The 25,342-nt window shown below is 47.4% G+C and overlaps 1 protein-coding gene across 1 annotated transcript; it reads right to left on the bottom strand.

Annotated features, from left to right (window-relative positions):
- Positions 1-826: 826 nt before the first annotated feature.
- On the bottom strand, positions 827-8,444 carry LOC119176836 (uncharacterized). Its single transcript, XM_075885411.1, has 3 exons — positions 7,875-8,444; positions 4,814-6,292; positions 827-2,213 (listed from the first exon to the last, which is right to left on the bottom strand). The coding sequence occupies exons 1-3, from the start codon at positions 7,920-7,922 to the stop codon at positions 1,992-1,994; spliced, it is 1,749 nt and encodes a 582-aa protein (XP_075741526.1). The 5' UTR covers positions 7,923-8,444; the 3' UTR covers positions 827-1,991.
- Positions 8,445-25,342: the final 16,898 nt, after the last annotated feature.

Here is a 25,342-nt window from a genome sequence, read left to right as displayed (position 1 = left end):
CTGGAGCAGATGTCTCAGCAGGAACGTCAGCTTCAGATAGTCATTTCTTTTAAAGACGATAGTCTTTCTTGGGGACCTTCGACGCCAAAATTTTCGTCTGTCTGTCTGTCTGTCTGTCTGTCTGTCTGTCTGTCTGTCTGTCTGTCTGTCTGTCTGTCTGTCTGTCTGTCTGTCTGTCTGTCTGTCTGTCTGTCTGTCTGTCTGTCTGTACATTTGTCTGTTTTTCCGCGCTAACAATACGCCAAACAGCATCAAATGATACTTCAAACGGCCAACTCCATCCGCAGCGCCCACCAATATAGCTCAAGTTACAACGTTCATAGTTGTTCGACAGTCAATTAAAAATCAATTATTGCGAATATCTGAGGCACTATAACAACACGTTGATATTTTGTATGAGCGCCTCTATTAGACAAGGCACACATAAGTAATTCTGGGGACCATGGCGTTTATCACGCTGCGCTGACTGCAACGCGATGCCGTAAAAGGCAAGTGTTTCCAACGCTTTGCTAAAATGACACGGTGGTGGCACCTACCCGTCGCTTTGCGTTCTACATCTTATCGCCTCTAAGACAGGCGCGCATCTTTCTCCGTGCGCGCGCACGCCTTCTTTCGTTTTCGAAGATGACTGCAAGATAGCGCTCGTGTCTAACGTGCCTCGATGCGCTCGTTCGCCTTCGCTGCACGGATCGAGACTCTATAACGCAGAATTTCCAGAATACAATTCACTGATTTTCTCGCGAAGAACATCAAATAAACGTTTTGTTCACTCTCTCCACACGTAAGACTCTCGTCTTTCGACGACAATTGCAGTGAAAAATGCAGATACAGGGCCATTTCTTTTTTCATTTATACATACTGCAGGCTACATTTTGGCCCAAGGAGGAGTGGTGACAAAAAAGTACATGTAGACGAGTGGCATAAATGGACACATGGTCGATCAAAAAGAAAGACAAGTAAAAAATTCAAGAAGTGTTAAACATACAGCGTTGCTTTCCGTATACGCATAAGCTGAAAGAGATTCAAAGTAAATTATGCAACATTGGATTGCGAACACTTCACACACCAAAGTTCATATTAGCAATAATATTAACAAAGGAGACTATACTGAGGCAGCGGAAACCACAGTTTCGGGTAATTTATTCCAACAGTCAATGGCAGCTGGAAATAATGACTGCTTGCGTGAGTGTATGCGGCTTATATATTGTCTCAACATTTTACTGTGAGCCGCTCGAAAATACAGTCTTGTGAGAGAATGTTAGCATGTAGAGCGATTTATTCTGAAGCAGCCATAATAGAGATAAAGAAACTTCGACCTCGATATTAGCCTGCCTTGACCTAGCGTCTGTAGGTTAGCTTCCAGAATCAAAGGGCTAACGCTGCTCCTCCCTTAATATTCAGAAAAAGCGAACCGCTTGTTGTAGTATTCGTTCCAGTTTATCAATTATATATTTCTGGTGTGACCTCCAAATTGAATCCGCATACTCTAGGCTAGGTCACACTGAACATTTATATGCTTTTAGTTAGACGGATGTTGGTGCTCAACTCAGTTTTTTTTAGCATTGTGAGTTTACCATGAGCTTTCCGACAGATGTCATTAAATTCTCGAACTCTTGCAGTCATAACGACATACACTCATCAAAATTGAACAGATCGTCCCGGAATAGTCTCCCGTCTTGTAGTGCTTCTAGTGTTCAACTTCACAATGCTGTGTCATAACAAATGACAACTGTGTGTTCCGTTTGGCTTCTGCTTGAGCGCAAATGTGCGTGCGCGCGACATGCGCGTAAAGCGAACCAACCACGCATATCCACCTTAGAATGATATAAGAGTCAAAAGAGTAACGATTCTCGATGAACCAGCAGAGACGAAAGTCTTTGAGAACGGAGAGCGTCGTGACATGTTCGTGCCAGGTCAATTCGTTCAAGTTCTACCTCGCATAGCAAGACAAAAAATAATAGAGTTAAAAAAAAACACGCAGTCTCCTTCGCTCATTCCACAGAGTGATCCACTTCAAGATCTGGTCGCTCCAGTTGTAGGTGTTGTACTGCATCTTGAGTCACCATGCACGATGTAACGTTCACGTACTTCAGCGACGGGCACTGTGCTACACGAAGAAGTGTTCCGTCGGTGACGTATCTGCATCCTCCTATGTCGAGTTGCCTTAGCCTCGATGAAGGCCTGAGGACCGGTGTCAGCGAGTCATCATCCAACTATAGGAGCAAAAGAAAAAAAGAATGGCATCAAATAATGCGTACACTTACGTACACACAGGTGACGGGAACCCATCTCGCGCTCTTTTCTCGCTAACAAAATTGTGGCACCGTCTTCTAAATTAAGTGCCCCACAGGCACGTGGTGCAAATCAGCGCTCGCCTGTCATTGTGATCTGTAGGTGCTGCCGGGGTTGAGTAAGCTCCCAACATTTAACCTGCAACGTTTTGTGTTTAAATGTAAACACTTTGACAGATACAATGGCGGATCGAGAGGGGGCGCGGAGGGGTGTTAGGGGGGATATCGCCCATTCACCAAAGGCTGTGTCAGCCCCAAACCCCTTCCCTTCAGTGCATTTCGCCACCGATTAATGAGGACTACTGTGGGCACAAATTAACAGTATGTTGTAATTGAGCTCTTATGATGATAGTAACTACAAAAAACAAAAGAGCCAGAACCCCTCTGAGCCCCTTAAGATGACTGGCTGTATGGATATACATCTGGCTTGGTTAACTAATTCAATATGCGGAAACTTTACTCCTGTAGCGGACTCGGCGTTTTGCCCCACGAGGGGCCCTTGAGGTGAAATAAATGATGACGATGAAGGATGAAACGACAAATGACTGCAGTGTCGTAGAAGCAGGGGTTCCAGAAAAGCGGGCGTCATTGTAACTGGCAAAACGTCGCGAACACGCGTCGACGCTCGTCTGATTGATTCCTCGGCCGAAGGTTAGACCTTCTAAATCGACACTTTTTCGATATGTGATAGTAGCCACCCCTGTGTCACTGTTTCTGCCTCAGTCTCTCATTTTTTTTCTTGTTCCTTCTTCCAATGTAACCTATCTATACACGGTGACAACTTTTCTCGGCGCTGAAGGGAAAGCTACGGAGGCGGAGCTTCTGCACATGTAGCACTACGCGAAGTAGTCCATTCTGGCGCACGTCTCGTAACGCTGTGGAAACCGACGGGGGCGCACCATCAGCGTTTCGTGTAGACGCAGACGCCGCACAGCGTTTGAGGTGGACGTAAAAAGGCGGGACTTTTCAAAAACGCGAAGTCACAACAGATAAATTAAAAGAACTATGAATATCTTTATGGTGTGAGCTGCGTCCAGTCTTCAATAGCTCCACATAGAAAATAAAGGAGGAAGATTTATATTTCACGTTGAAAATACAGGCGCTACGTTAGAACCACCTTCACTGGCGGTAGGATGCACGCGATTTGGCTCCGTAGCTTTCCCTTCAGTGCCAAGAAACGTTGTCGCCGAGTATAGCCGCCTACGCCTGGGTGCTCTCGCGATTACCTCCTTAACTTACCCTCACATACTAATTTTCATTCACCCCTATAGTAGTAAATCAAAATTAGTATGTGAGGGCAAGAGGCTTCGACGATTATGTATGGCTGGTAATGGCTTGATTAACGTGAAAATTCTATCGTGTACGTCGTCAAACACTTTCCTCAAGACACATGTGGCACGTATACGACAGGCCGCGGTATGCGCGCCACAGGTGATTGACAGTTAATATCTACCCAGGAACTGCCAGAAGATACGTTCGTAATATAAATGCAAGAGTATAGTAGAAGAAACTGACATTGGTGGCGTTGACCTGGTGAACAAAAATAATAAATAACAGGGTCCCAGCAGTAGGAATTGAACCCAAGCATTCTGCATGACAATAAAATATTCTACAACAGAGCCATGCCAGGTCTCATAACTCTTAGTAAAAAGACACCATGCAGGCGTAATGTTGGTGAAACGTCAATTGTGGTTGCAGTGCTGGCTATCTAATTTTATAAACATTAGATAAGTACTCCTACGATACTGGTGTCACGCCGTTTTAAGGTCGATTGTATTATTAAGTGCTACAAATTGAAGTTGGTATATACATAACACTAGCCAGGGCTATACCTTACTCGCAAGCAGAAGCGCAGCATTGCTTACTGCTTCTGGTGTTGGTAATACCATGTTGCTATTGGCGTCGTTTGGTGTATGGTTATATAAAACTTATGCGACTGTTCAGCGTTATGTGTGTGCATACAGCATTTATACATCTTTAAAAATGCACCACGATCACCTTTTCTGCTGATATGCTTCGCTTGACATCGATTTCCATGGTACGTGGGGTCTGCCGAATTTATTATTTCGTGGTTTTAACCGACTACGTTTCCGAAAGTGGTATATTTATGCAGGGTATAATTTCTTTGTGTAGTTGGTCTAATCGATGATCATGCTAGAGCACTATAGTATGCTTTACTTCTTTCCACCCCTGCAGGGTACGATGATGTGCGTGAGAACTCTTGTACAGCAAGTTCGCACAAAAGTGGACGGCAACAATATAGCCATGAGCTGATGTATTCTCTGGCGCGTCATATTTAAATATAGTTACCTGCGTGAATCAAAGTATAACTTTAGTGCAAAACAGGTGAGACGAAGGAAGAGAAGCTTACGGGAGGATCGCTGCAATGACATGGCCTGAAGGACAGCACTTGTCCCGTGGGCGTCCCTTATTCTGTTCCACCTGTTTTTGCGCTGAAGTTATTCTGAAATTCACCAACTAGCATGTATTTCAAAGCGTCTGCAGTGTATTTGTCTACCTACCTGCACGCAGCAGCGCAGAACTAACTTCGACAGGCTGGGGCAGTGCAAGGCAATGTGTTTCAGCGACGCAGACGTGAGAAGGGGGCAGTGCCCGAGGTCCAGAAACGTCAGTTCACGAAAGAACATTGCGGCCAGCACGCCTGCGTCGGAAATGAGGGAGCAGCCTCCAAGGCATAGCTCTTTGAGACCGCCGAGGCTAGCCATGGAGGTGGGCAGGCCCGCTTTCATGTTGCTTGGATGGTGCAAGGCGGCGTTAGTGAGACTTGGACAACGTCCCATACGCAGCACTCTGAGGAGGCGCAGGTGGGTCCAGATAGCTCGCACTGCCTCATCAGTAAGTAGCATCGTGTGGGACACGTCAAGGGATACGAGTGTCGGCATATGCTCACTCAGGCACTTTACCACGTTTGCTCCTATTCTGCAAGAGCTGATGTTCAAAGCTTGTATGTCTGGCCATGGCCTGGAGGAAAGAAACCGCACCATGGTTCCTTCTTCACTGAGAATACAATTTGAGAAATCGGCGCACTGAAGTTTCTTTAGGTGCACTAAGTTAGCGAATCCCATGGAACTTACAGTGCTATTGGACATGTCCAGTTGTTCAAGTGCCCTAAGACTTTCGCACACGATTTCCAGACAGTCGTCACCAAGCAGTGGGTTGGATCCGAGATTCAAGCACGTCAGCTTGGGTGTATTGGTGCATAAAGCTGTCACGCCCTGCACTCCTGACAAGACACAGGAAGCTGCGTGGAACTCTCGCAGAGTCTTCGAAAAGGTGGCAGAAAGCTTAGCGATACATCTATTGTCGATTATGGTTCGGCTCAGGTTCAGGACTTGAATCGGTGCGTTTTCTATTGTTTTCAACACTTCTTGCAGGGTGAACACTAGTGGGCTTTGCACTTGTCCACCAGGTGGGTAAAAACGTCGGTGCACCGCGTCGTGCACGCTGAGCCGGCAGCCTTCCAATGAAAGGGCGCGCACTTTTCCTGTCACAGTCATTATTTCGTGGAAAACCGCATCTGTGAGGTAAGTATTTGAAAGATCTACTGAAATGATGCCGGACGTCTCACGCAAAAAAAATCTATGCGGAGCGTGGTCAGCAATGCCGGGCTCGCCAATTGACTCCAGTTTGTCACAATGAATGACTGCTAGGTGTACCAGCTTTCGACATTTCTCAAGTACCGAAACGAAGTCTGTCCAGCAGAGCGAGCAATGTATCAATTCCAGGCTCTTGAGCGTATGCCCTACTTTCTGCCAAAACTCAGCATCTGCGTCTAGCGCACAGTTCTTGATAACCAAGCGAGTCACGATTGAGTTGGAGTGCAAAAGCACTAGCATCCTCTCTTTGATATTTTTCTCCAGTGTGACTACTACGTCTTTGTAGATTCGGCTGTCGACGGCTGACGTGTACCACGTTTTACACGTCATTCCCGCTGCTAGCCTGTCGGAAACATCCAGGTATGAGAAGATGCGGCAGAGGACCTGCATGTGAAAAGAAGAACACCATGTTTGGTATTGCAATATATAATACGACATAGTAAACGTGTCTGATCCGACTGGACTGGCCAGACGGCACTGCTTTCATGGTTAGCACAGGCAAAACAACACTTGGGACCACATATTTTCTCACATTCCCATTCTCTCTACACAGTTCCTTTCGTGTACTATATATATATATATATATATATATATATATATATATATATATATATATATATATATATATATATATATATATATATATAAGGGAGAGAAGTGTATACCTAAGGGCTCGTATTTCCGTGTTTTTTAACACAATATTGATGAGATATAACGGAGAGTAATGCCAAGAAATGTACAGGGGAAGTTATTAGAACCAATGAAATGTAAATAAGAAAAAAGAAGAAAGAAAAGTGGATGAAAAAATTACCAGCTGTGAGCAGGAATCGAACCTACGACCTTCGAATAACGTGTTCGATGCTCCAACCACTGAGCTATCACAGCGGCCGTCCCTCAATATATATATATATATATATATATATATATATATATATATATATATATATATATATATGCACGCTACACATTACTCTGACCGAGATTTATGAAAAAACACAAACACAAAGCAAAACACGCGCTTTAGCTGCTGTATATATATTAGTGACACTCATGTGTACTTAAGCCGGTATTTTTTTTTCATTGCTAAGAAATAACTTTTTAGTTAATTTTAATTTGTCAGCTCTAATTTGCCAGCCTCGCAGTAAAACACATCTGCCGCTGAAACCTGCCTGGTTGCTTCTCACTAGAATAAACAAAGACGCACGAGACACACCAGTTATGAAATAAACGCACGATCACGCCGCTGCGAGTGAACGCGCCCGCCTGGGTGGATCAGTGGCTGCCGACCCGGAGGCCGAACTCGTCAATTCGATCCCGGCGGTCGCATTTCGATGAAGGCGAAACGGAAGCCCGTACGTGTACTGTGCGATGTCAGGGAATGGTATAAAGAGCACCAGATGGTCAAAATTACATGTGCCCTCCACTGTGGCGTCTCTCATACAGTTATATCTTGGTTTCGGGACGTCAAACGACCGAACGGAGCCATGTAGCAACGAAAGTACGCTTGATAGCGCACGTGAGGGCGCATCTATTTCATATTTGGCGTGTTTCGCACGTATTTGTTTTCTCTCGGAAAAAGCAACAGGAGAAACTTCATCACAAAACAAATGCTTGATTATTAGCTCATTTGAGGCAGCCTACAACCAAAAGTTAATATTTTACAAATTAAAGTGACAATTGGCTAACAAAGTTCAATGATTAATTAGTACGTATTAATGAAAATATACAAGCACACACAACAAAGTACAAATTATATCGCAGGAAAAGCACGTGAGATAAATGACGATCGTAGTTGTGGGACTGAAAAACGCCTTAAATACGCCATTCCTATATAGTCTCTCTAATTTATAGCGTAGCTAAGTGATTGAACTTGCGTTGGCATAAGAACAAACATATAGTACAGTGAAAAGACTGACACATATTGCAAGCGATAAATGCACGTCACATTTATCAAAACGACACGCACCTCTGTGGGGAGTGATCCGCATAGTCCTGCATCTTCGTTGTAGGCCATGGTGCCAGTGGTTGGGCCCGTGTTGTCAAAGTCGAGCACTTGATCCACGTTAAGGACAGTCTCAGGGGACAAGGACGGCTTACGTCGCTGACAGAAAATGCACTTGAAGGGTGACGACGTAAGTGAAACCCGCGACAGCGCCAAAAGGACTCAACCTGTCGGGCGAGGCCGACTTGGCAACGCTCCACATGCGGCGCAGCAAACCCCGGCGCCGTCCCTCGATGAGCCCACGGAGGTAGAAAAGGCCGCTTTCGGCAGGGCGCAGCCGCTTTCGGCAGGGCGAGCAGGGGAGCCCTCTCTGGTGCGTCACAGCGATGGTGTAGAACGACGTGGAGCAAAAGGGCGCTCCTGGAATGTTCAGCCGCGCAAACTTTAGGCTTGTTGAGGCACTTATCGACGAGCGGTGGCTGTTCAATCAACGGCTCAAATCACGGACGCCGAGCGCGAGTGGCGTTCACGAGCAAAAACAGACCCATTATAGATGGCGCTAGAGTGGATACCCCACTAAGGTCACTGTATGCCCCACTGTAGTGCTACTCCTCGCCACACACTGTGCACTTGAAAATAAAGTGTATTTGTGGCAGTGGCGTAGCCAGGGGGGGGGGGTTCAACCCCCCCCCCTAATTTTTCGTCCATCATCCCCCCCCCCCCCCTCCACTGCCACTTACTGAACCTATTTTTTTTTTCGTCGCTTCGCGCTGACATGATTTAGAAACTAAGTGCTGCTACTATCAATATCATTGCTGGGCGCTTTTACAATGAATAATATCTGCATACGGAAAAACGTGTCGCGGCGTTTCTGAAGTCATAGCATTCTGTGAGATTTTGGCGAGGAATCCGGCCGCGAGCGCTTCAAGTTGGCTCGGTGACGGGATTGATGCTCAAGCGGTGGTGATACTTGTACCCACCGGAACAAATCTTGCCAGAGTCGATCACTACAATAATTTGCAATAGGGAGAGGTTTGTTTTAATGGAAACAGTCAGGCACAGTTTCAAGGTCTGATAGGCCACATTCAAGCATAATACAGTGTGACTCTTCGTACGTGGGCCAAGATATACTCAAACCAAAGAATAACATGTCTATTTAACCTTCGCACGTCCTGCTAACATCTAAACACACACACACACACACACACACACACACACACACACACACACACACACACACACACACACACACACACACACACACACACACACACACACACACACACACACACACACACACACACGCACGCACGCACAAACACACACGCACGCACGCGCGCTACAGATTATTTGGTTTATACACATAACTCGACTTGTAAGCGAGTGTACAGTATACTTATACATATCTTTATCGAGGTCCGTCATCCGGACACGAATGCATAACTGCAGTTCATGACTTCATGCAGCGTCATGTTCGCAACTCTCGTGTCCTGCTTATGGGAGATTTTAATCTCCCAGACATTGACTGGACTACGCTAAACCACACATCATCTGCCTCGGACGCTCTTATAAACATAATGTTGAACTTTAGCCTTCAGCAAATCGTGTTATCTCCAACCCGCTTACAGAACACTACCGAGAGCATATTAGATCTGATACTGATTAGTCAGCACTTCCCGGAAGACCGTGTTCGCACTGACGTAGTTGACGGCATATCAGACCATCACATAGTCATATGCTTGCTGCCGCTTGACTCCAGTATTGCATGTGAGCAGCGTGGATCAACTGTAATTGATTTCAAAAAAGCTGACGATAGCAGCGTATTAACCCATCTCGCACATGAGTTCGAAAACTTTTTGCAGCTAGCTTTTGACGCATCCAGTGATACTAATCTACTTTGGCTAAGTTTCAAATCTACCGTTATGTACTGTGTCACTAACTTCATACCAAAGAAACACAAGAAAGCTCCAGGGAATAATCCTTGAATAACACGTGAGGTTATCCAGGCCAAGCGTAGGTTAAAAAGGTTGCGTGTGGCTGCGAAAAACCATAAGTGTAAATCATCCATTCAACAGAAGCTGCAGTGTGCAAAATCAGAGTTGAAGCAGAAAAAGAAAACTGCCAGACAATATTATTTTAGTGTTATACTTCCAAGCTTTATTAAAAGCAACCCAAGCGAATTTTGTAGATACCTTCGCACTAGCAATAATACACAGTCGCACACGGATTCAGGGGAAAGAACGGAAAAGGCTAACGAATACAACATTTTTTTCCAATCAGTGTTCACGACTGATAATGGTGCCACTCCTCCAGTATTATCCCTCGATTCGCCAAGCATCGATCACCTAGAAGTCACAGATACAGGAATACTGAACTTGCTTCTTAACTTAGATCCTAAAAAATCGAGTGGTCCAGATGATATTCCTAACGAGTTCCTTAAGAGGTACGCGGAATGGTGTAGCAAGTTTCTTGGGTTAATCTTTCGAAAGTCGCTTACTTCATCCCAGCTGCCAGATGACTGGAAGATTGCAAAAATGATACCTATTCATAAATCAGGAGAACAGTCATTGGTTTCAAATTACCGGCCGATATCCCTCAGTAGCATTTCATGTAAGCTACTAGAGCATATCATCCTCAAACACATAACTGTTTTTCTCGAGAAAATAAAATTTTTGTCTCCTAATCAACACGGATTTCGTAGTGGCCTGTCCACTGTTACGCAGCTAACGGAGGTAGTTCATGATCTAGCTTCTACCATAAATAATCGTGGCCAAACAGACATAATTTTACTTGATTTCTCTAAGGCTTTCGATTGCGTATGTCACAGAAAGTTACTAATTAAACTGAAAAGTGCGATAGGAGAGGGGTTATTGTTTTCTTGGATAGAAAATTTCCTAACAAATCGCTCACAGTTCGTGCAGTATGAAGGTCATATATCAAACATAGTCCCCGTAACTTCTGGGGTCCCTCAAGGTTCCGTCTTGGGACCACTACTATTTTTAATGTTCATAAATGACCTCACGTCAAACATTAACTGTAATATCAAACTGTTTGCAGATGACTGCATTATTTATAAGGAGGTAACCAGCTACACAGACCACATTAATCTCAATGAATGTCTAACCAAGCTAGCAGATTGGTGCGCTAAGTGGCAAATGTCCATCAATGTGAAAAAATCCGCAGCTATGACGGTAACATATAAGCAGAATCCATCGCAATTCATCTACATCATTCATGGTTCACCACTGACTAATGTTGTGCAGCATAAGTACTTAGGCATTACATTAACGTTTGACCTGAGATGGGATACACACATAGTCACTGCGGCCGCACTGCGTAAACTTTTCTACCCAAAAAGACGACTTAGAATTGCACCAGCGCCCGCAAAACTCTTGGTTTATACCATGTTCGTAAGACCAGTATTAGAATATGCCAACGTAGTTTGGTTTCCTTATACGCTAAGTGGTATTAGTAAATTAGAGGCAGTACAACGCAAAGCCATACGGTTTGTACACAAGTTCAAACGTACAGATTCTCCCACTAACTTTCTGGCTTCTTCTGGCATTGAAAAACTAGCTACTAGGGCAAAAGAGGCACGCCTGAGGTCCTTGTACCAGTTGTTACATGGCCACTACAAGGTAGATGTGTCTAAGTACGTCAAATTTTCACAGTCACGCCCTACTCGTCATAAGCACAAACACAGCCTGCAAGAATATTCCTCAAACAGTGACGTCTTTGGAAAATCGTTTTTCCCACTAACAATACGCGAATAGAATAAACTGAATGCAAATGCTACTAATGCCGACACACTATTCACATTGACCGCAGTGTTAGAAACCATGCGTAATCTACAGTAGTGCTTCAATGCTTCACATACCTTTGCTATTTTCCTCTTTTCTTTTTATTTTTTGCACGGCGCACTGTAGCAGGCCAGAAGGTACTGGGTGAGGCTTATGTATGTCAGTTGGAATGTTATTGTTTGTTCTTCATGAATGTATACTACCTGCAATGTGCCCTCTGTAATGACTCCAACAATGGAGTCGACAGTATTGCAAATAAATAAATAAAATAAATAAATATCTTTATTATACCCTAACGTCTTAAGCACTCCGAAGTGTTCTCTAGTGACGAAGGTGCAACACAGGCAAACGTGCAGGCTGATCACAGTCTTAGAAAGGCCTACTAATATACTCATCATGTAACTTAGGCTGATGAATAAAAAGATGACGGTCATAAACCTGAAGCAGCAGCGTAATGAGAAATGCAGTGTGGGCAGCTGTAGTGAGCACAAGCTTTATTATTCAGCACTGTGGCAAACAGTGCAAGAATAAGGAATGAAGATGGAAAAATATGCGAAATATTATATATATTGATTCGCTTCGTCTGTTTGTTTCTTGACATTGACATGACTAGAAGGGCACACAGAGCACAGAAATGCATAAAATGCAGAAATGTAAAATTCACGTAATCACGTAAAAAGTCACGTAAAATTACGAGCAATATACATAGAAAGCATAATTTTTTACAAGAAATGAAAAAAGAAACTTTGTGCAAGCAATGTCTCATGCCGCAAACACACACATTGCATCATTATCATCATTATCATCATCATCATCATCGTCGTCGTCGTCATCATCATCATCAGCATGACTACGTTCACTGCAGGACAAAGGCCTCTCCTATGTTCCGCCAGTCAACTCGGTCCTATGCTTACTGCTGCCATTTTACAGCCGCAAACTTCTTAATCTCCTCTGCCCACCTCACTTTCTGTCTCCCCCTTACGCGCTTGCCTTCTCTGGGAACCCAGTCAGCTACTTTTAATGACCAGCGGTTATCCTGCCTATACGTGCTCAATACCCGGCCCATGTCCATTTCCTCTTCTTGATTTCAACTATGATATCCTTAACCCCGGATTGTTCCCTGAACCACTCTGCTCTCCTCTTGTCTCTTAAGGTTACACCCATCATTTTTCTTTGCGTCGCTCGCTGCGTCGTCCTCAATTTAGGCTGAACCCTCTGTGTAAGTCTTCAGGTTTCTGATCCGTAGTTAAGTACCATCAAGATGCAGCTGTTATATCCCTTCCTCTTGAGGGATAGTGGCAATCTACCTGTCAAGATTTGAGAGTGCTTGCCAAATGTGCTCCACCCCATTGTTGTTCTGCCAGTTACTTCAATCTCGTGGTTCGGCTCCGCGGTTATTACCTCTCCTAAGTAGACGTAGTATTTCACAACTTCAAGTGCACTATCACCTATCTCGAAGCGCTGTTATCTTCCGAGGTTGTTCTACATTACTTTTGTTTCCTGCAGATTAATTATAATACCTACCTTTCTGCTCGCTTTGTCTAACTCCGTGATCATAAGTTGCAATTCGTCCCCTGAGCTACTCAGCAATGCCATGTCATCGGCGAAGCGTAGGTTACAAAGGACTCTGCACTAACTCTTACCCCTAACTCTTTTCATTCTAGGCCTCTGAAAACCTACTGTAAGCACGCGGTAAATAGCAGTGGGGAGATTGTATCCCCCTGCCTTACACCCTTTTTGATTGGTATTTTGTCGCTTTCTTTATGGAGAACTATAATGGCAGTTGATCCCCTGTAGATTTTTTTGCGGATGTTTATATATGCTTCGTTGAGTCGACGCCCTGATTCCGCAGTGTCGACATGACTGCTGATATTTCTACTGAATCAAACGCCTTCTCGTAATCTATGAAGGCTATATTAGTTGGCTGTATTCTGAGCATTTCTCTATTACCTGACTGATAGCATGAATGTGGTCGATTGTTGAGTAGCCTGTCCGAAATCCTGCTTGATCCTTTGGTTGATTGTATTCTAATGTTGTCATAATTTTGTTAGCAATTACCTTTATAAATAGCTTGTATACGATGGAGAGCAAGCTGCTAAGCCTGTAATTTTTCAAGTTTTTGTTATCTCCTTTCTGATGTATTAAGATGATGTTAGCATTTTCCCAAGATTCTGGTACTCTACCCGTCAGAAGACACTTCGTAAACAGGGTGGCTAGTTTTCACAATCTATCCTCCGTCTTTTAGTAGATCTGATGTTATCTGATCCTCACCGGCAGCTTTGCCTCTTTTCATGCTCTCCAAGGCTTTTCTGACTTCTATCATTACTGGTGGGATGCCATCTGGATTACTGCTAGTTCTTATATTAAGGTCGTGGTTTTCCCGGCTACTGTACAGATCTCTGTAAAACTCCTCCGCTATTTTAACTATCCTATTCATATTGGTAGTTATTTTGCCTTCCTTGTACCAAGTTTCCTATCCACTGCTTTCACGCTTCCTCCGTTCTACAGAGCGTGTTCAATTATCTCCATGTTATAGCTTCGTACATCGAATATCTTACGCTTATTAATCAACATCTAAAGCTCTGTCAATTCCATTTTGTCTGTTGTCATTGAGGCTTTCATGCTTTGACGCTTTTTAATGAGGTTTTTCGTCTCCCGGAACAGCTTGCCAGTGTCCTGCCTAACTACCATGCCTCCAACTTCCACTGCGCACTCCGTAGTGCATGATACTCGTCAGATTATCATTCATTGCGTCAACGCTAAGGCTGGTTTCCTCGATAGGAACCAAGCACCTGTTCTGAAGCGAGACTCTGAATTCTTGTACTTTCTTCCTCAGTGCTATAGCTCATTTATTGGGTTCTTGCGTATTGGTTTGTGTAGTTTCTTCTTCAAGTCTAGGCGAATTCGAGACCATGCCATTCTATGGTCACTGCATCGCACTTTGCCAAGCACTGCCACATCCTGCGCGATGCCTCGGTGTGCACTTAGCATAAAGTCTACTTCGCTCTTACTTTCGCCATTACGGGTCCTCCGTGCTCACTTACGGTTCTCTCGTTTTCGGTAGAAGATATTCAAGATCCGTGTATTATTGCGCTCTGCGAATTATACTAATAGCTCCCCTCTGACGTTTCTAGTACCGATGCCATAATCTCCTACTGTCTGGTCTCCAGCCAGCTTATTTCCTACCACGGCATTGAAGTCGCCCATCAGAGGTTAAACCCCATAAATTGATCATTAACAACTACGTTTTTACTGTTGTTCAGAACATCTCAATACATGAATAACTTCAGTTAACTTTGATTCTTGATTGAGCTGGCACCTCTGGTTGACAACTCACACACATTCAGCTGAAGCCGACTACGTTCCCGTTAAAGAACAGAGAGAATGTTTTCCGGACGGACTTGTACTTCACGGTGAATGCTTAGAGAGTGATGCCAAACAATCTTTAATGGGTTGTTGCAGCTCTCAGGTACAACTTTAGGTGTCTCGGGGATGAAAAAAAGCGTTCTGCTTCAACTGTGCTCACCGGCAGAGTTGCCGCAATCTTTAGAAGATGGTGCACGTTTGGGAAGAATACCTCTGTGCAATTGCAACCACTTGCATCGAAGAAATGCTCAGCGTTTCTCGCTTCTCTCGCTTCCATTTCGCAGCATATACTGCTAACTCGCCTTGCAATGCTGAAGTTGAGATAATGTTCGAGTATATACTCCAGTAAACTTCTCGGCAGTGGGAAGAGTGGCAGATTTGGGAATGTTCTGTGGCAGAAGCGAAGAAAGCATCTTCAAGGTGTGCCGATGCATTTTAAAGCGCTCATTGAAGTGGTCTATTAAATAGTCCAGAAAAAGCCGGAAATTCTGAAAGCCTAAAGTTTTCTTCCACGCCAGCTACTGGCCCGTTATTTTGACGAAGCTGCATACCTGTGACAAGCGGCATTCTCATTTTCGCCAGTTGTCAAGTGTGTACTGGGAGCAGCGTCGCTTTTCGGAAAATAATCATCGAGCGTTATGCCATACGACGTTTCGGCGCGACCATCGAGTCTCATAGAAGGGCGTTGATTGACCCAGGACACGAACTACCTAGCAATATGTGTAAGCAGTCTATATCAAGGAGGTGATTACACATTGCTAGGAAGCAACGAGCTCAGCAATGTTCAGGCAGGACCCTGAATGTGAGAATCGAGAACTTTAGCGACGATACATGTCGGCTGGTAAAGTTCCGCCTTAAACGCCAGCGCCCGTTTGTCGCCTGGCGGAAAGATTCGCGGGTATACATTTCCTCCGCTTTCCTTCAGGTGCCGGTAATGTCGTGTTCGCGCAGTATCTTACTCTGCGCTAGAGTACTCGGCTGCTAACCTGCAGATCTCGGGGTGGAATCGCGGCTGCAGCGGCTGCATTTTCTATGGAGGCCAAAACGCTGTAGGCCCGTGTTCTCAGAATTGGGTGCATGTTAAAGAAACGAAGGTGGTCAAAATTTCTGGATCCCTCCACTACGACGTCTCTCATAATCATATGGTGGTTTTGGGACGTGAAAGCCCACATATCAATCAATCATTCTTACAGCACCTTTGCTTACTCTTTACACAACCATACGCATGGGAAGAGGGGGAATCTCATGGCTTGATATACTTGTGCACCATCTGTCTAAACTACCGCCGATAGTGACGTCACAGAAAAAATATAATGCCTGTGCCCCCCCGCCCCCTGTAGGGTCTCTGTGACACCCCCCCCCCCCCGAAAAAATTTCTGGCTACGCCCCTGATTTTTGTTCTGATCTTAGTCACTCAGCGATAGTCGCCTGGGGTCGAGGACATACCGTGGTGTCATCTGCTGGAATACTTCTGTGACGTATAAAATGACATCACGGGGTACTGGTTCTGCGACGTGTTCGACAACTCCCGTGATTCAGGTTGTTCTGCCATGGCTGTTCTCGCTTCGCAAGCGTCGGTTGTGTTTGTATTAGCGGCAAAACTGTCTAAAGTCTTCGCCAACTAAGATTTTTAGCGAGCCAACGTACGGTCATCGCCGCGCCGTCCACTTTCAACGGAGCGTGCGCGCATGTTGCTTTGGATGCACAACGTGAAGAGGCACTCTTGTAAAAGGTGATTGATATGATTGATATGTGGGGTTTAACGTCCCAAAACCACTATATGATTATGAGAGACGCCGTAGTGGAGGGCTCCGGAAATTTAGACCACCTGGGGTTCTTTAACGTGCACCGAAATCTGAGTACACGGGCCTACAACAATTCCGCCTCCATCGGAAATGCAGCCGCCGCAGCCGGGATTCGAACCCGTCTTGTAAAAGGTGGGTTGTTATGAAAATTGTCTAGTAATCTGTATATCGAAGCATTCTCACATTGCACGAACATTTGTGTTTGCTGATGTAAGCGTGATGGCGCGCACCTGCCTCATGTTTTTGCGCGGCCGAGACGTTTTGATCAGGGTGGACTGCCGTGCAGGATTCAGGCAACACCTCGCCCTCAGAGTGGTATAAAGTGGCCGAAGGGAACGGGGTATTTTTTGCATTGGTTCAATTCGCATGACCTTTCATGTGGGCATCTATAGAGTTTTTGGCGGCAATAACATTACTCTTCACAACAACCGTATAGTTTGTGCGGCCTGCAACTTTCACCATTTGAATTAGTGGAACTTCACCTGCCTATATTTTGTCTCCCTGATACTCGCTTTCACTCGCTGATACTCGCTTTCAAAAAAAAAAAAAGAAAGCCGCTGAGTGAGCTGCACACCTGAGAATTTCAGTTTTATCAGCGAAGTGTATCGGTGCAGCGACGTTTTGGAAGGGCTCATTCACATTAAGACTCCCTGGAATGCGTCCGGTACTGCGGCAACGAGCGTGCAAACAAACCTGTAAGTAAGAAAACTAACTGGTTCTGGGGTGCGACCAAGCGCGCTGCACTGACGACGGCAGAGGCGAGTCAAGTGATGCCGCTTACTACGTCACAGCGAGAGCAGCGCTGGCCTCTCCAGTGGTCGCCCTCGCTCCCAACAATATCTCGCCACGGCCGGGCTAGATGATGATGAATCGACATTTATTGGGCCCAACATTGTTGGTAGTGCGTGCAGACACCAGATGGGGCGGTTCCCTAGTTGCGGGACCCGTATGTATCCAGCAGCTCTTGGCCCCTGTCCGTCAGTGCACGCTGAGTCGGTAGGGCGGGGCTGGATAACAAGGTCTCCCATCGCTCAAAGGGTTGAGAATTCAGGGTTTCGGGAGGAAGGGACGGTGGGGAGTTCTTAAGTTCTGTGCACTCTGCCAAGATGTGCGGCAGTGTGCCATTTTCTATTTTACAAAACGGACAGAGCATGTCGTGTTACGCAGGGTACATGCGGTTAAGCAGTACGGGATGCGCAAGCGATCTCGCCTGCGCTCTACGCAATATCGCCTGTTGTGTCCTAATCAGGTCGGGGTGTGGTTTTGGTACTTTTCCTTGCACCTTCCATGCACCTTCCCTCTCGGTACATCTGGGTAATGTCCTGAAAGCTGGTAACCGGGTGTGGTAGCTCTTCCGGCTCAGGCTCGGCCCGGATTGATATTTCTCGGGCATGACAGTCGGCAATGATGTTGCCTGCTACCTGCGAGCGAGCCGGGACCCACACCAGCTCTACGGTTCTTCCCGGAGGCTTGCATTTGGATAGAATGGCTCGTGCCGCGGATGAGATTACTCCCCTGCGGAAGCTTCCATAGGCTGTCTTTGAGTCGGTGACCACTGTGTCCACGCTCGGCTATACGAGTGTGAGTGCCACAGCCGCTTCCTCGGCAATTGCAGGGTCCTTTGTCCTCAGAGATGTGCTGATGATTAGCCTGTCAATGGAGGTAACCACTACCGCAGCACGGTCACTGTGTTTTCGGAGTGAGGCGTCCATGTACATGACCCTGGGGTTCTCTTCCAGCTTCCGGGCCATGGCTCTGGCCCTCGCGATGCGCCTCTCGTCGTCCTTGCCCGGCGTCATGTTCCGGGGAAGAGGTTTCGTTTGAATTGTTGTCTTTCAGTCCTTCGGAAGGGCCGCCTTGATGGGTACTGGCTCGATCTGCCATCCTATTTTGCGCAGGACAGCTCGTCCGTGCTCCGTGTGACCGAGCCGGATTTTCTGATTAGAGAGGTGAGCTTCGATGAGCTCCTCCACCGTGTTGTGGGCACCCAAGCCTAGCAATCTTAGCGTAGACGAGTATATTGGCACGCCCAGTGCTTGCTTCGTTGGTAACCCGTGACACGACAGTAGGTAACCCGTGACACGACAAACGCGCGTACAAAGCGCATGACATCGTCCCCTTTCAGGGCTTAGTTTCTATTGAATACCCTTCGAATCATCCCATGAATCTGTTCGGTTGTAGTCTTGATCTTTGTGATGGTGGCCTGTGCCTTCCCATCACTATGAAGCAGTAGACCGAGAATCCTGATTTGCTGTGTTGGTTTGATGGCTATTCTGTCGATGGTGATAGTCACGTTAGGCGGCGGCTCTTTCTTGGGTTTTCCTGGTTGGATCATGAGCAGCTCTGATTTTTGGGGAGCGCAACTCAGTCCACACCACTTGGCATACTCGTGCATGGTCGTCGCCGCCCGCTGCAAGGCTTCCTCTGCCCATGCATCGGACCTGGCTCGGGACGTCCACGAAGTGATGTCATCGGTGTGGAACGCGTGGTTCACACCTTCGATTTTCTTGAGCAGACCGGGTAGGGGCAGAAGGGCTAGATTGAAGAGCAGGGGTGACAGGACCAACCCCTGAGGGGTGCCTTGATCACCGAGCTCGACAGGGTCTGATTTCTCCTCTCCTATCCTGATGGTCACCGTTCGGTTTGACAGAAAGTCACTTATGTAGCCGAATGTCTTGCGGCCACACCTGGTTTTGCTCAAATTTCGCAACACGCTCGCGTGCGACACGTTGTCAAAGGCTCCTTTCAGGTCGAGGGCGAGTATCCCACGTGGTGCGTGCTTCGTTGCTTGCTTGACGACCAGCTCGTGGAGTTGAATCATCACGTCTTGGGTGCTGAGATGTTGCCTGATGCCATACATCGTCTCCGGCATCTGATCTGTTTTTTCAAGGTGCTTCTGCAGCCGGCGAAGGACCATACGCTCCATCACCTTTCCCACACAGGACGTGAGGGAGATGGGCCGCATGTTGTCTATCGGGAGGGCCTTGCCGGGCTTTGAAATAAAGTGGACCTCGGCTTCCTTCCATTCCTTCGGCAACCATGAGCTCTCCCAGGCTACGTAGATGTGCTGAGGCCGCGGGCCGCTGCATCGCTCATGTTACCGAGTAGTTTGAAAGTTATGGCGTTCCTGCCGGGTGCGCTTCTCTTGTTGCTTAGGTCTATCGCTGTCCACATTTCCGTCATGGTAAACGGCCGATCAAGCTTTTCGTTATCAGGTTCCTCGTACCTCTCGGGTACCGGGTACTGGCCCTTCTCTGTCTTTAGGTACTTCACCTTCAGATCTTCCAGGAGTCTGCGGCCGTCTCCCTTGTACATGTTGTTACGAAGTGCGCCTCCGATGACGTTACGAAGGGTGCCACGAACCTCGCCGCTGCCACCACTGTTACGAAAGACGGCGACGCCAACACGGTCCCGAAGGCGCCACTGCTTCGAACTCCACCGGGAAGGTCACCAGCCGTTTGGCAGCGTAGGTTTCTCAGCTCGCGACTGCTTCTGCGCAGAGCTGATAGACGAGAGGACGAGACGATGGTGCGTTAAACAAGGTTTATGTACAGCATATATACAGATGCGTTACAAATTCGGCACTGGGGCCGGCAGCTGAGAGACTAGAAGAGCCTAGCTCTCTTCTCTGACACATAGGTCTACTACTCGCGACGCGCCGCAAGGCTTTTTTATATGCACTGGGTAGATTATTTGAGTAATCAAATGTCCAACCAGAAGCGCCGCTGGCCGTGAGGTCAGAATCCTTCAATGGGGTGGCCACTGGGCCACGTCATTTTCATCAAATCCGGAGCCGCTGCGCGTGGTTGCAGCCAAGGACAAGTGACGTCACCACGCATTGCGTCAGACTCGCCAGACAGGAAGGCGCTGATTGCTTCGACGGGCTCATGGGCTGACGGAGCTCGATGTGCGTTGCGGGACAGATCGGCGCCGCCGCGTGATGACGACGTTGAGTTGGTCGCGTCAGGCGGGCTCACGTGCTGGCCTTGACACAGATTGCCTTTTTCAGAGGCATGGACGTTCGGTGTGGACTCGCAGGCATAACAATGTTCAATACTTTGGCAACGTTGCGATTGGTCGTGGTTTTGCTACTCAGCGGGTCGAACAGATACCTCAAGAGGCACCACGTCTTCCGTGCCGAGAGCTTGCCCTGCAGGCCGTCGCAGGTCTTCAGCCAATTTTCCCTGCAGAGCTTGGCCGCGTGCTCGGCGATTTGTTTGTTCAAGAGTGCTATGCGCTCGGCCAGTTTTTTGTTGTGTCTCTGACGCTTCCACCACCGCGTTAACGAGTGCAGGGCCACCCACATGTTGGTTAGTCTAGCATCCACGTACGGTGTCTGCGACGTCGTTGCGATTTCTTGGGTGAATTTTTGTAGGGCCTTCTTCTGGTCTCTCGCCCATTCACTGTAGGTCTGTTTTCTTTTAGATGGATTCAATTCTTCCTCGGACGCCTCTTCTTGTTCTTGGGTAAACTTCCTCATCTTAATTGTCCCAATCCATGATACGTGCCTTCCCCAGTACAGCCCGGTATCGGGAGCCTCTGATCGTAATGCCGATCATGCTGTGGTCACACCCCAAGTCCACGTCTTCCTTTGCCCAGGTGACGTCTAGTGTGCCCGATAAACACGTCAGGTCTGGCGTAGTGTCCTTCGCGACTCTGTTGCTTCTTCTGGTGGTTACATCCGGCTCGTTCAGGAGGGCCATCTCGTGATCATTCATCACCTTGGCGAACGCTTTCCCCCTCTTGGACTGGAACTTATATCCACAAGTTGTGTGAGGGGCGTTAAAGTCACCGAGGATCAGGAGTGGCCTAGTTCCCGCCAACCCCTTTGCCTGTCTCACGATGTAGTCAAATTGCATCGTAAAGTGTGGCCTGTGCGGAGGCAATCACCTGACCACGGACAGGGCCTGGAAAGCCTGCTTTAAGATGCCTTACATTGTCCGCCGGCGACGCTGGGAGCGGCGCTGAGTGGAGGAACCATACGACGCTGGGAGAGGTAACCGAGACAAGAGAGGTCCTGCAGGTGGACCCTGCCGTAGCGCCTCCAAACAACGAGACCGGTCACAAACGCCGGACTGCAGCAGCAACAGTGGCGGTGGAAACGGCCGCCAGAGCCGCTCCCGATCGAAGCAATGATCCGGGGGTGGCAAAGGCGGTGGCAACTGCCGCTGGGGGATGACGCATAGGACTGCCTCGGAGTCCCGGGCCTGTTCAAAACGCCGGACTGGCTGCAGCTGCCGGGCCAGTTCGAGCTCCAGGGCCGGTTCGTAGCCCCGGAACGAGTCAACCAAGCATCGAGGGATCGCCGAAAAAAAGGTGGGCTGGATAAACAGGTCTCCCGTCGCGCGAAACAGTGAAACCGAATCCCCACCCCTCACCCCCTCCCAATCTCTTAAAGGGAATACGCAAAAAGACACTAACGAAGTGACAGAGCTTAAGAAAATTATTGAGTGCCAACATGCTCAGATCAAGGAGCAGAACGCCCAAGTACGAGCGCTTCTGAGCAAGATTGATACGCTAGTGAGTAATGACAGTTTGGCAAACACAAAGCCCCAAAACAATACCACGGCTGTAAACAACGCCGGAGGCTTGAGCAAGGTGCCGCGTAGAAACCCCCTCAACCCGCCTAGTGTGTACGACGGGAGAGGCTGAGGCCTCGCAACGGGCATCGAATAACCAAGAGGCAATGGACGCTGATGAGAGCCGTGTGACTGCAGAGACCACGACCACGGCAACGACGCAGATCCCACGAGAAGGAGAGCCGGTGGCCATTTTGGCTGCAATCACCCAAATTAATGTAAGGCTAGGCAATATGGATGCCCGACTTGAAGCTATCGAGAGTCAGCGTCACACGCTCCCGGTAAAGCGTGACTGCCTAGCGACAAAAGTAGTCTCAACGTCGGTATGGAACCGGTTTGCGTCCCTGAAAAAGAAAAAGGAGTGGGCCGAAAGAATAAAGGACGCGATCGCGAAAAGGCGCGGTCGACTCGAGACGTCCGGAAGGGATGATGCAGAAGCTGAGTAAAAAGCATAACAAGACCGCGGGGGGGGGGGGGGGGACACTACCGTAATTTACCAATGGAACTGCCACGGCATTCGCAATAAAGAAGCGGAGCTACTGTTACACATTGACGAGCAAGAAAACAAGTCCGATATAATTGTTCTACAAGAAACGAATGGGAAACCAAGACTCCCGGGGTACGTCACGTACACTGACCCCACGGAGAATGGAACGGCGGTGCTCGTACGGAGCAGCGTGGCGGCTACTCAGCACGTCACGGCGCAGGGTGGATGCGAGCACACGCTGGTAGAAAATCATGCAAGAGAAATTGGCAGTTCGGGCAATCTATTCGTAATGAGCGTGTACTGCCGGTCATCACAACGTCAGTACGAATTTGACTGGGCTAGAGAGGGAGCGGCGCGCTAACGGCGTCGTGGACTGGGCTGTGGACGTGGATGCTCGCCGTAGAGTGTTTGTAGGAAAGGGAGGGGCGGCAAGTGGGTGGGGGCAAAAGTTTATGTTGTTCGGATATGCGCACGTCAGCGCGCAGCGGGCGACTGCCACGTGCGAGAGCATCAGGCCAAGCCTGCCTGCCGCTCCGCGGGCCAACTCTGATCCCAATCCATAGACGGCGCCGCAATTTCCCCTGGAATATTATGCTGTTGAGTTTGTGTGTATGCTACCTTTAACTTTACCACAGTCACTCTACTAGGGCTGCTTTCACTGTGTACAGTCGAATCTGCTTATAACACTACCAGTTTGAACAATATGTCCGGTATAACAATTAGAAGCTGCTGCCCCGTCAATTGTTGTAAGTTTAATATGGTGGATTAACCCGCTCGCAGCAGTACTCGCATGCCGCATTATCAGTTATAACAATGAACTCTGGATGTTGCGGGTTCTTCCTGAAAGGTAATGGAACGCGAAATTTCTTAAACTAAAAAAAAAAACAAACTTGAAATTAAAGTTGTTGAACCCAAAGGCATAGGCAGAATTTTCTTTTTTTTTCCGGGGGGTGGGCGCACCCCCTATTTGAAATGGGGGTCGGGCAGGCAGATGTTGCCGAGTGTCATTTTGGGCTCTGTATGTCATGGAAAAAAAAAAAAAAAACACGGACTTGAAACGAGCTCGGTGTGCCACCCCTTGGCTACGTCACGCCCCCCAGCAGCCCTTCAAATTTGTAATATGCTTCACCGCAGAGCGCAGTGACATTGTAGCAAAGTTAACTTTTTAAAATTTGCCATTACGGGGGTGCGGCGTTGGCTTCAGCTAAAGCACTTTCAGACATGAAATTTGAATGAGTTGACACTTTGCCAAGTTTTAGCGTTCGGAACTCCAGGCGTTGTCATACATTGTGATACATGTTCATTCACTACCAAGGTATTTTAATCATTTCATATAAGAACGTATAAAACAGAAAATGCGAATACATTACTCGCGAAAAAACAATTGAGATGTTAAACATGCAGCAATTTGCAATTTTTTTGAGAAAGGCAAAAAATAATGAAGTTATAACAGAAAGGAATAAACAATCATAGTCATGAAAAAATAGAGTCTCGAGGTTGAAGAAAAAAAGTTGTTCCGTAGTAAATGTTCAAACCAGTAATAGCATATAATTCATTTAGCGCGACACATTTTCACCTGGCGGCCCAAATTTCAGAGTGCCTTCTAGGCAACACCTTTTTTTTTTCGAAACGTAACACCTCAATACCAACTTCTCTCACATTCATATTGTCACGGGGTCGCCTTCTCTTGTAGAAGCCTGTACTCCGGTGGTAGCCCTTGCTGTCGGCGGCTTGTTCGCTGCTCTTGGTTGGCGTCGGTGTCTTCTCCGCGACGTGGGCTGGGTTCATGGCTTGACGGGGGCGTCCGGTACATGAACGAAGCAGCACCTCCACCAGATGTTACGGGGTCGTGACGTGGCCGAAGACAGGAGACTTCGTGTTGGGATTTAACTGTTTATTTGGGCGAACCTGTGCCCGGTAAACGGAAAGTCCAATTACAGCAGCAGTCTCGCACAGATAGCAGTCTCGGACTGATAGCGGCGAACGGAGCGTCGGCCTTCGATCAACAACAGACAAGCGGCGAAGCGCGTCGGCATTTATACTCTTGCTGTCGAATGTTCTAGTGTTATCGCTGGCGGTGGCGTAGGTTCCAAAACAATCTGTACCGTTCGCAAAGTGGGCGTGATCTTATCGAAATGATCTACTACAGTCCGGAACCTTCTCGAAAACTGCAGGCGCGGTTTGCGCTGAGAATCGTGTGGTGTTTTGGGACGATAACAAAAACTTGGGAAATGGAACGTGGCAATATGTATACCTGCACGATTCCCCCATCTTACACTGTTAATTTATTCATTTACTGATTTGTGTTTATGTGTGCGTGTGTGTGTGCGTGTGTCCATGCGTGTGTGTGTGCGTGTGTGTGTGCGTGCGTGTACCTGTGTGTGTGTGATGAAGCGCAAAAGACGCCCTCTTCTCGCCAATACATCTATATACTGGCATGGACTCACGTATCAGA

This window comes from Rhipicephalus microplus, unplaced genomic scaffold (genome assembly GCF_043290135.1).
Source record: "Rhipicephalus microplus isolate Deutch F79 unplaced genomic scaffold, USDA_Rmic scaffold_140, whole genome shotgun sequence".
Classification (NCBI taxonomy): Eukaryota; Metazoa; Arthropoda; class Arachnida; order Ixodida; family Ixodidae; genus Rhipicephalus; species Rhipicephalus microplus.
Note: the sequence above shows the minus strand (reverse complement) of the source record. Positions and strands in the feature narration are given on the sequence as shown.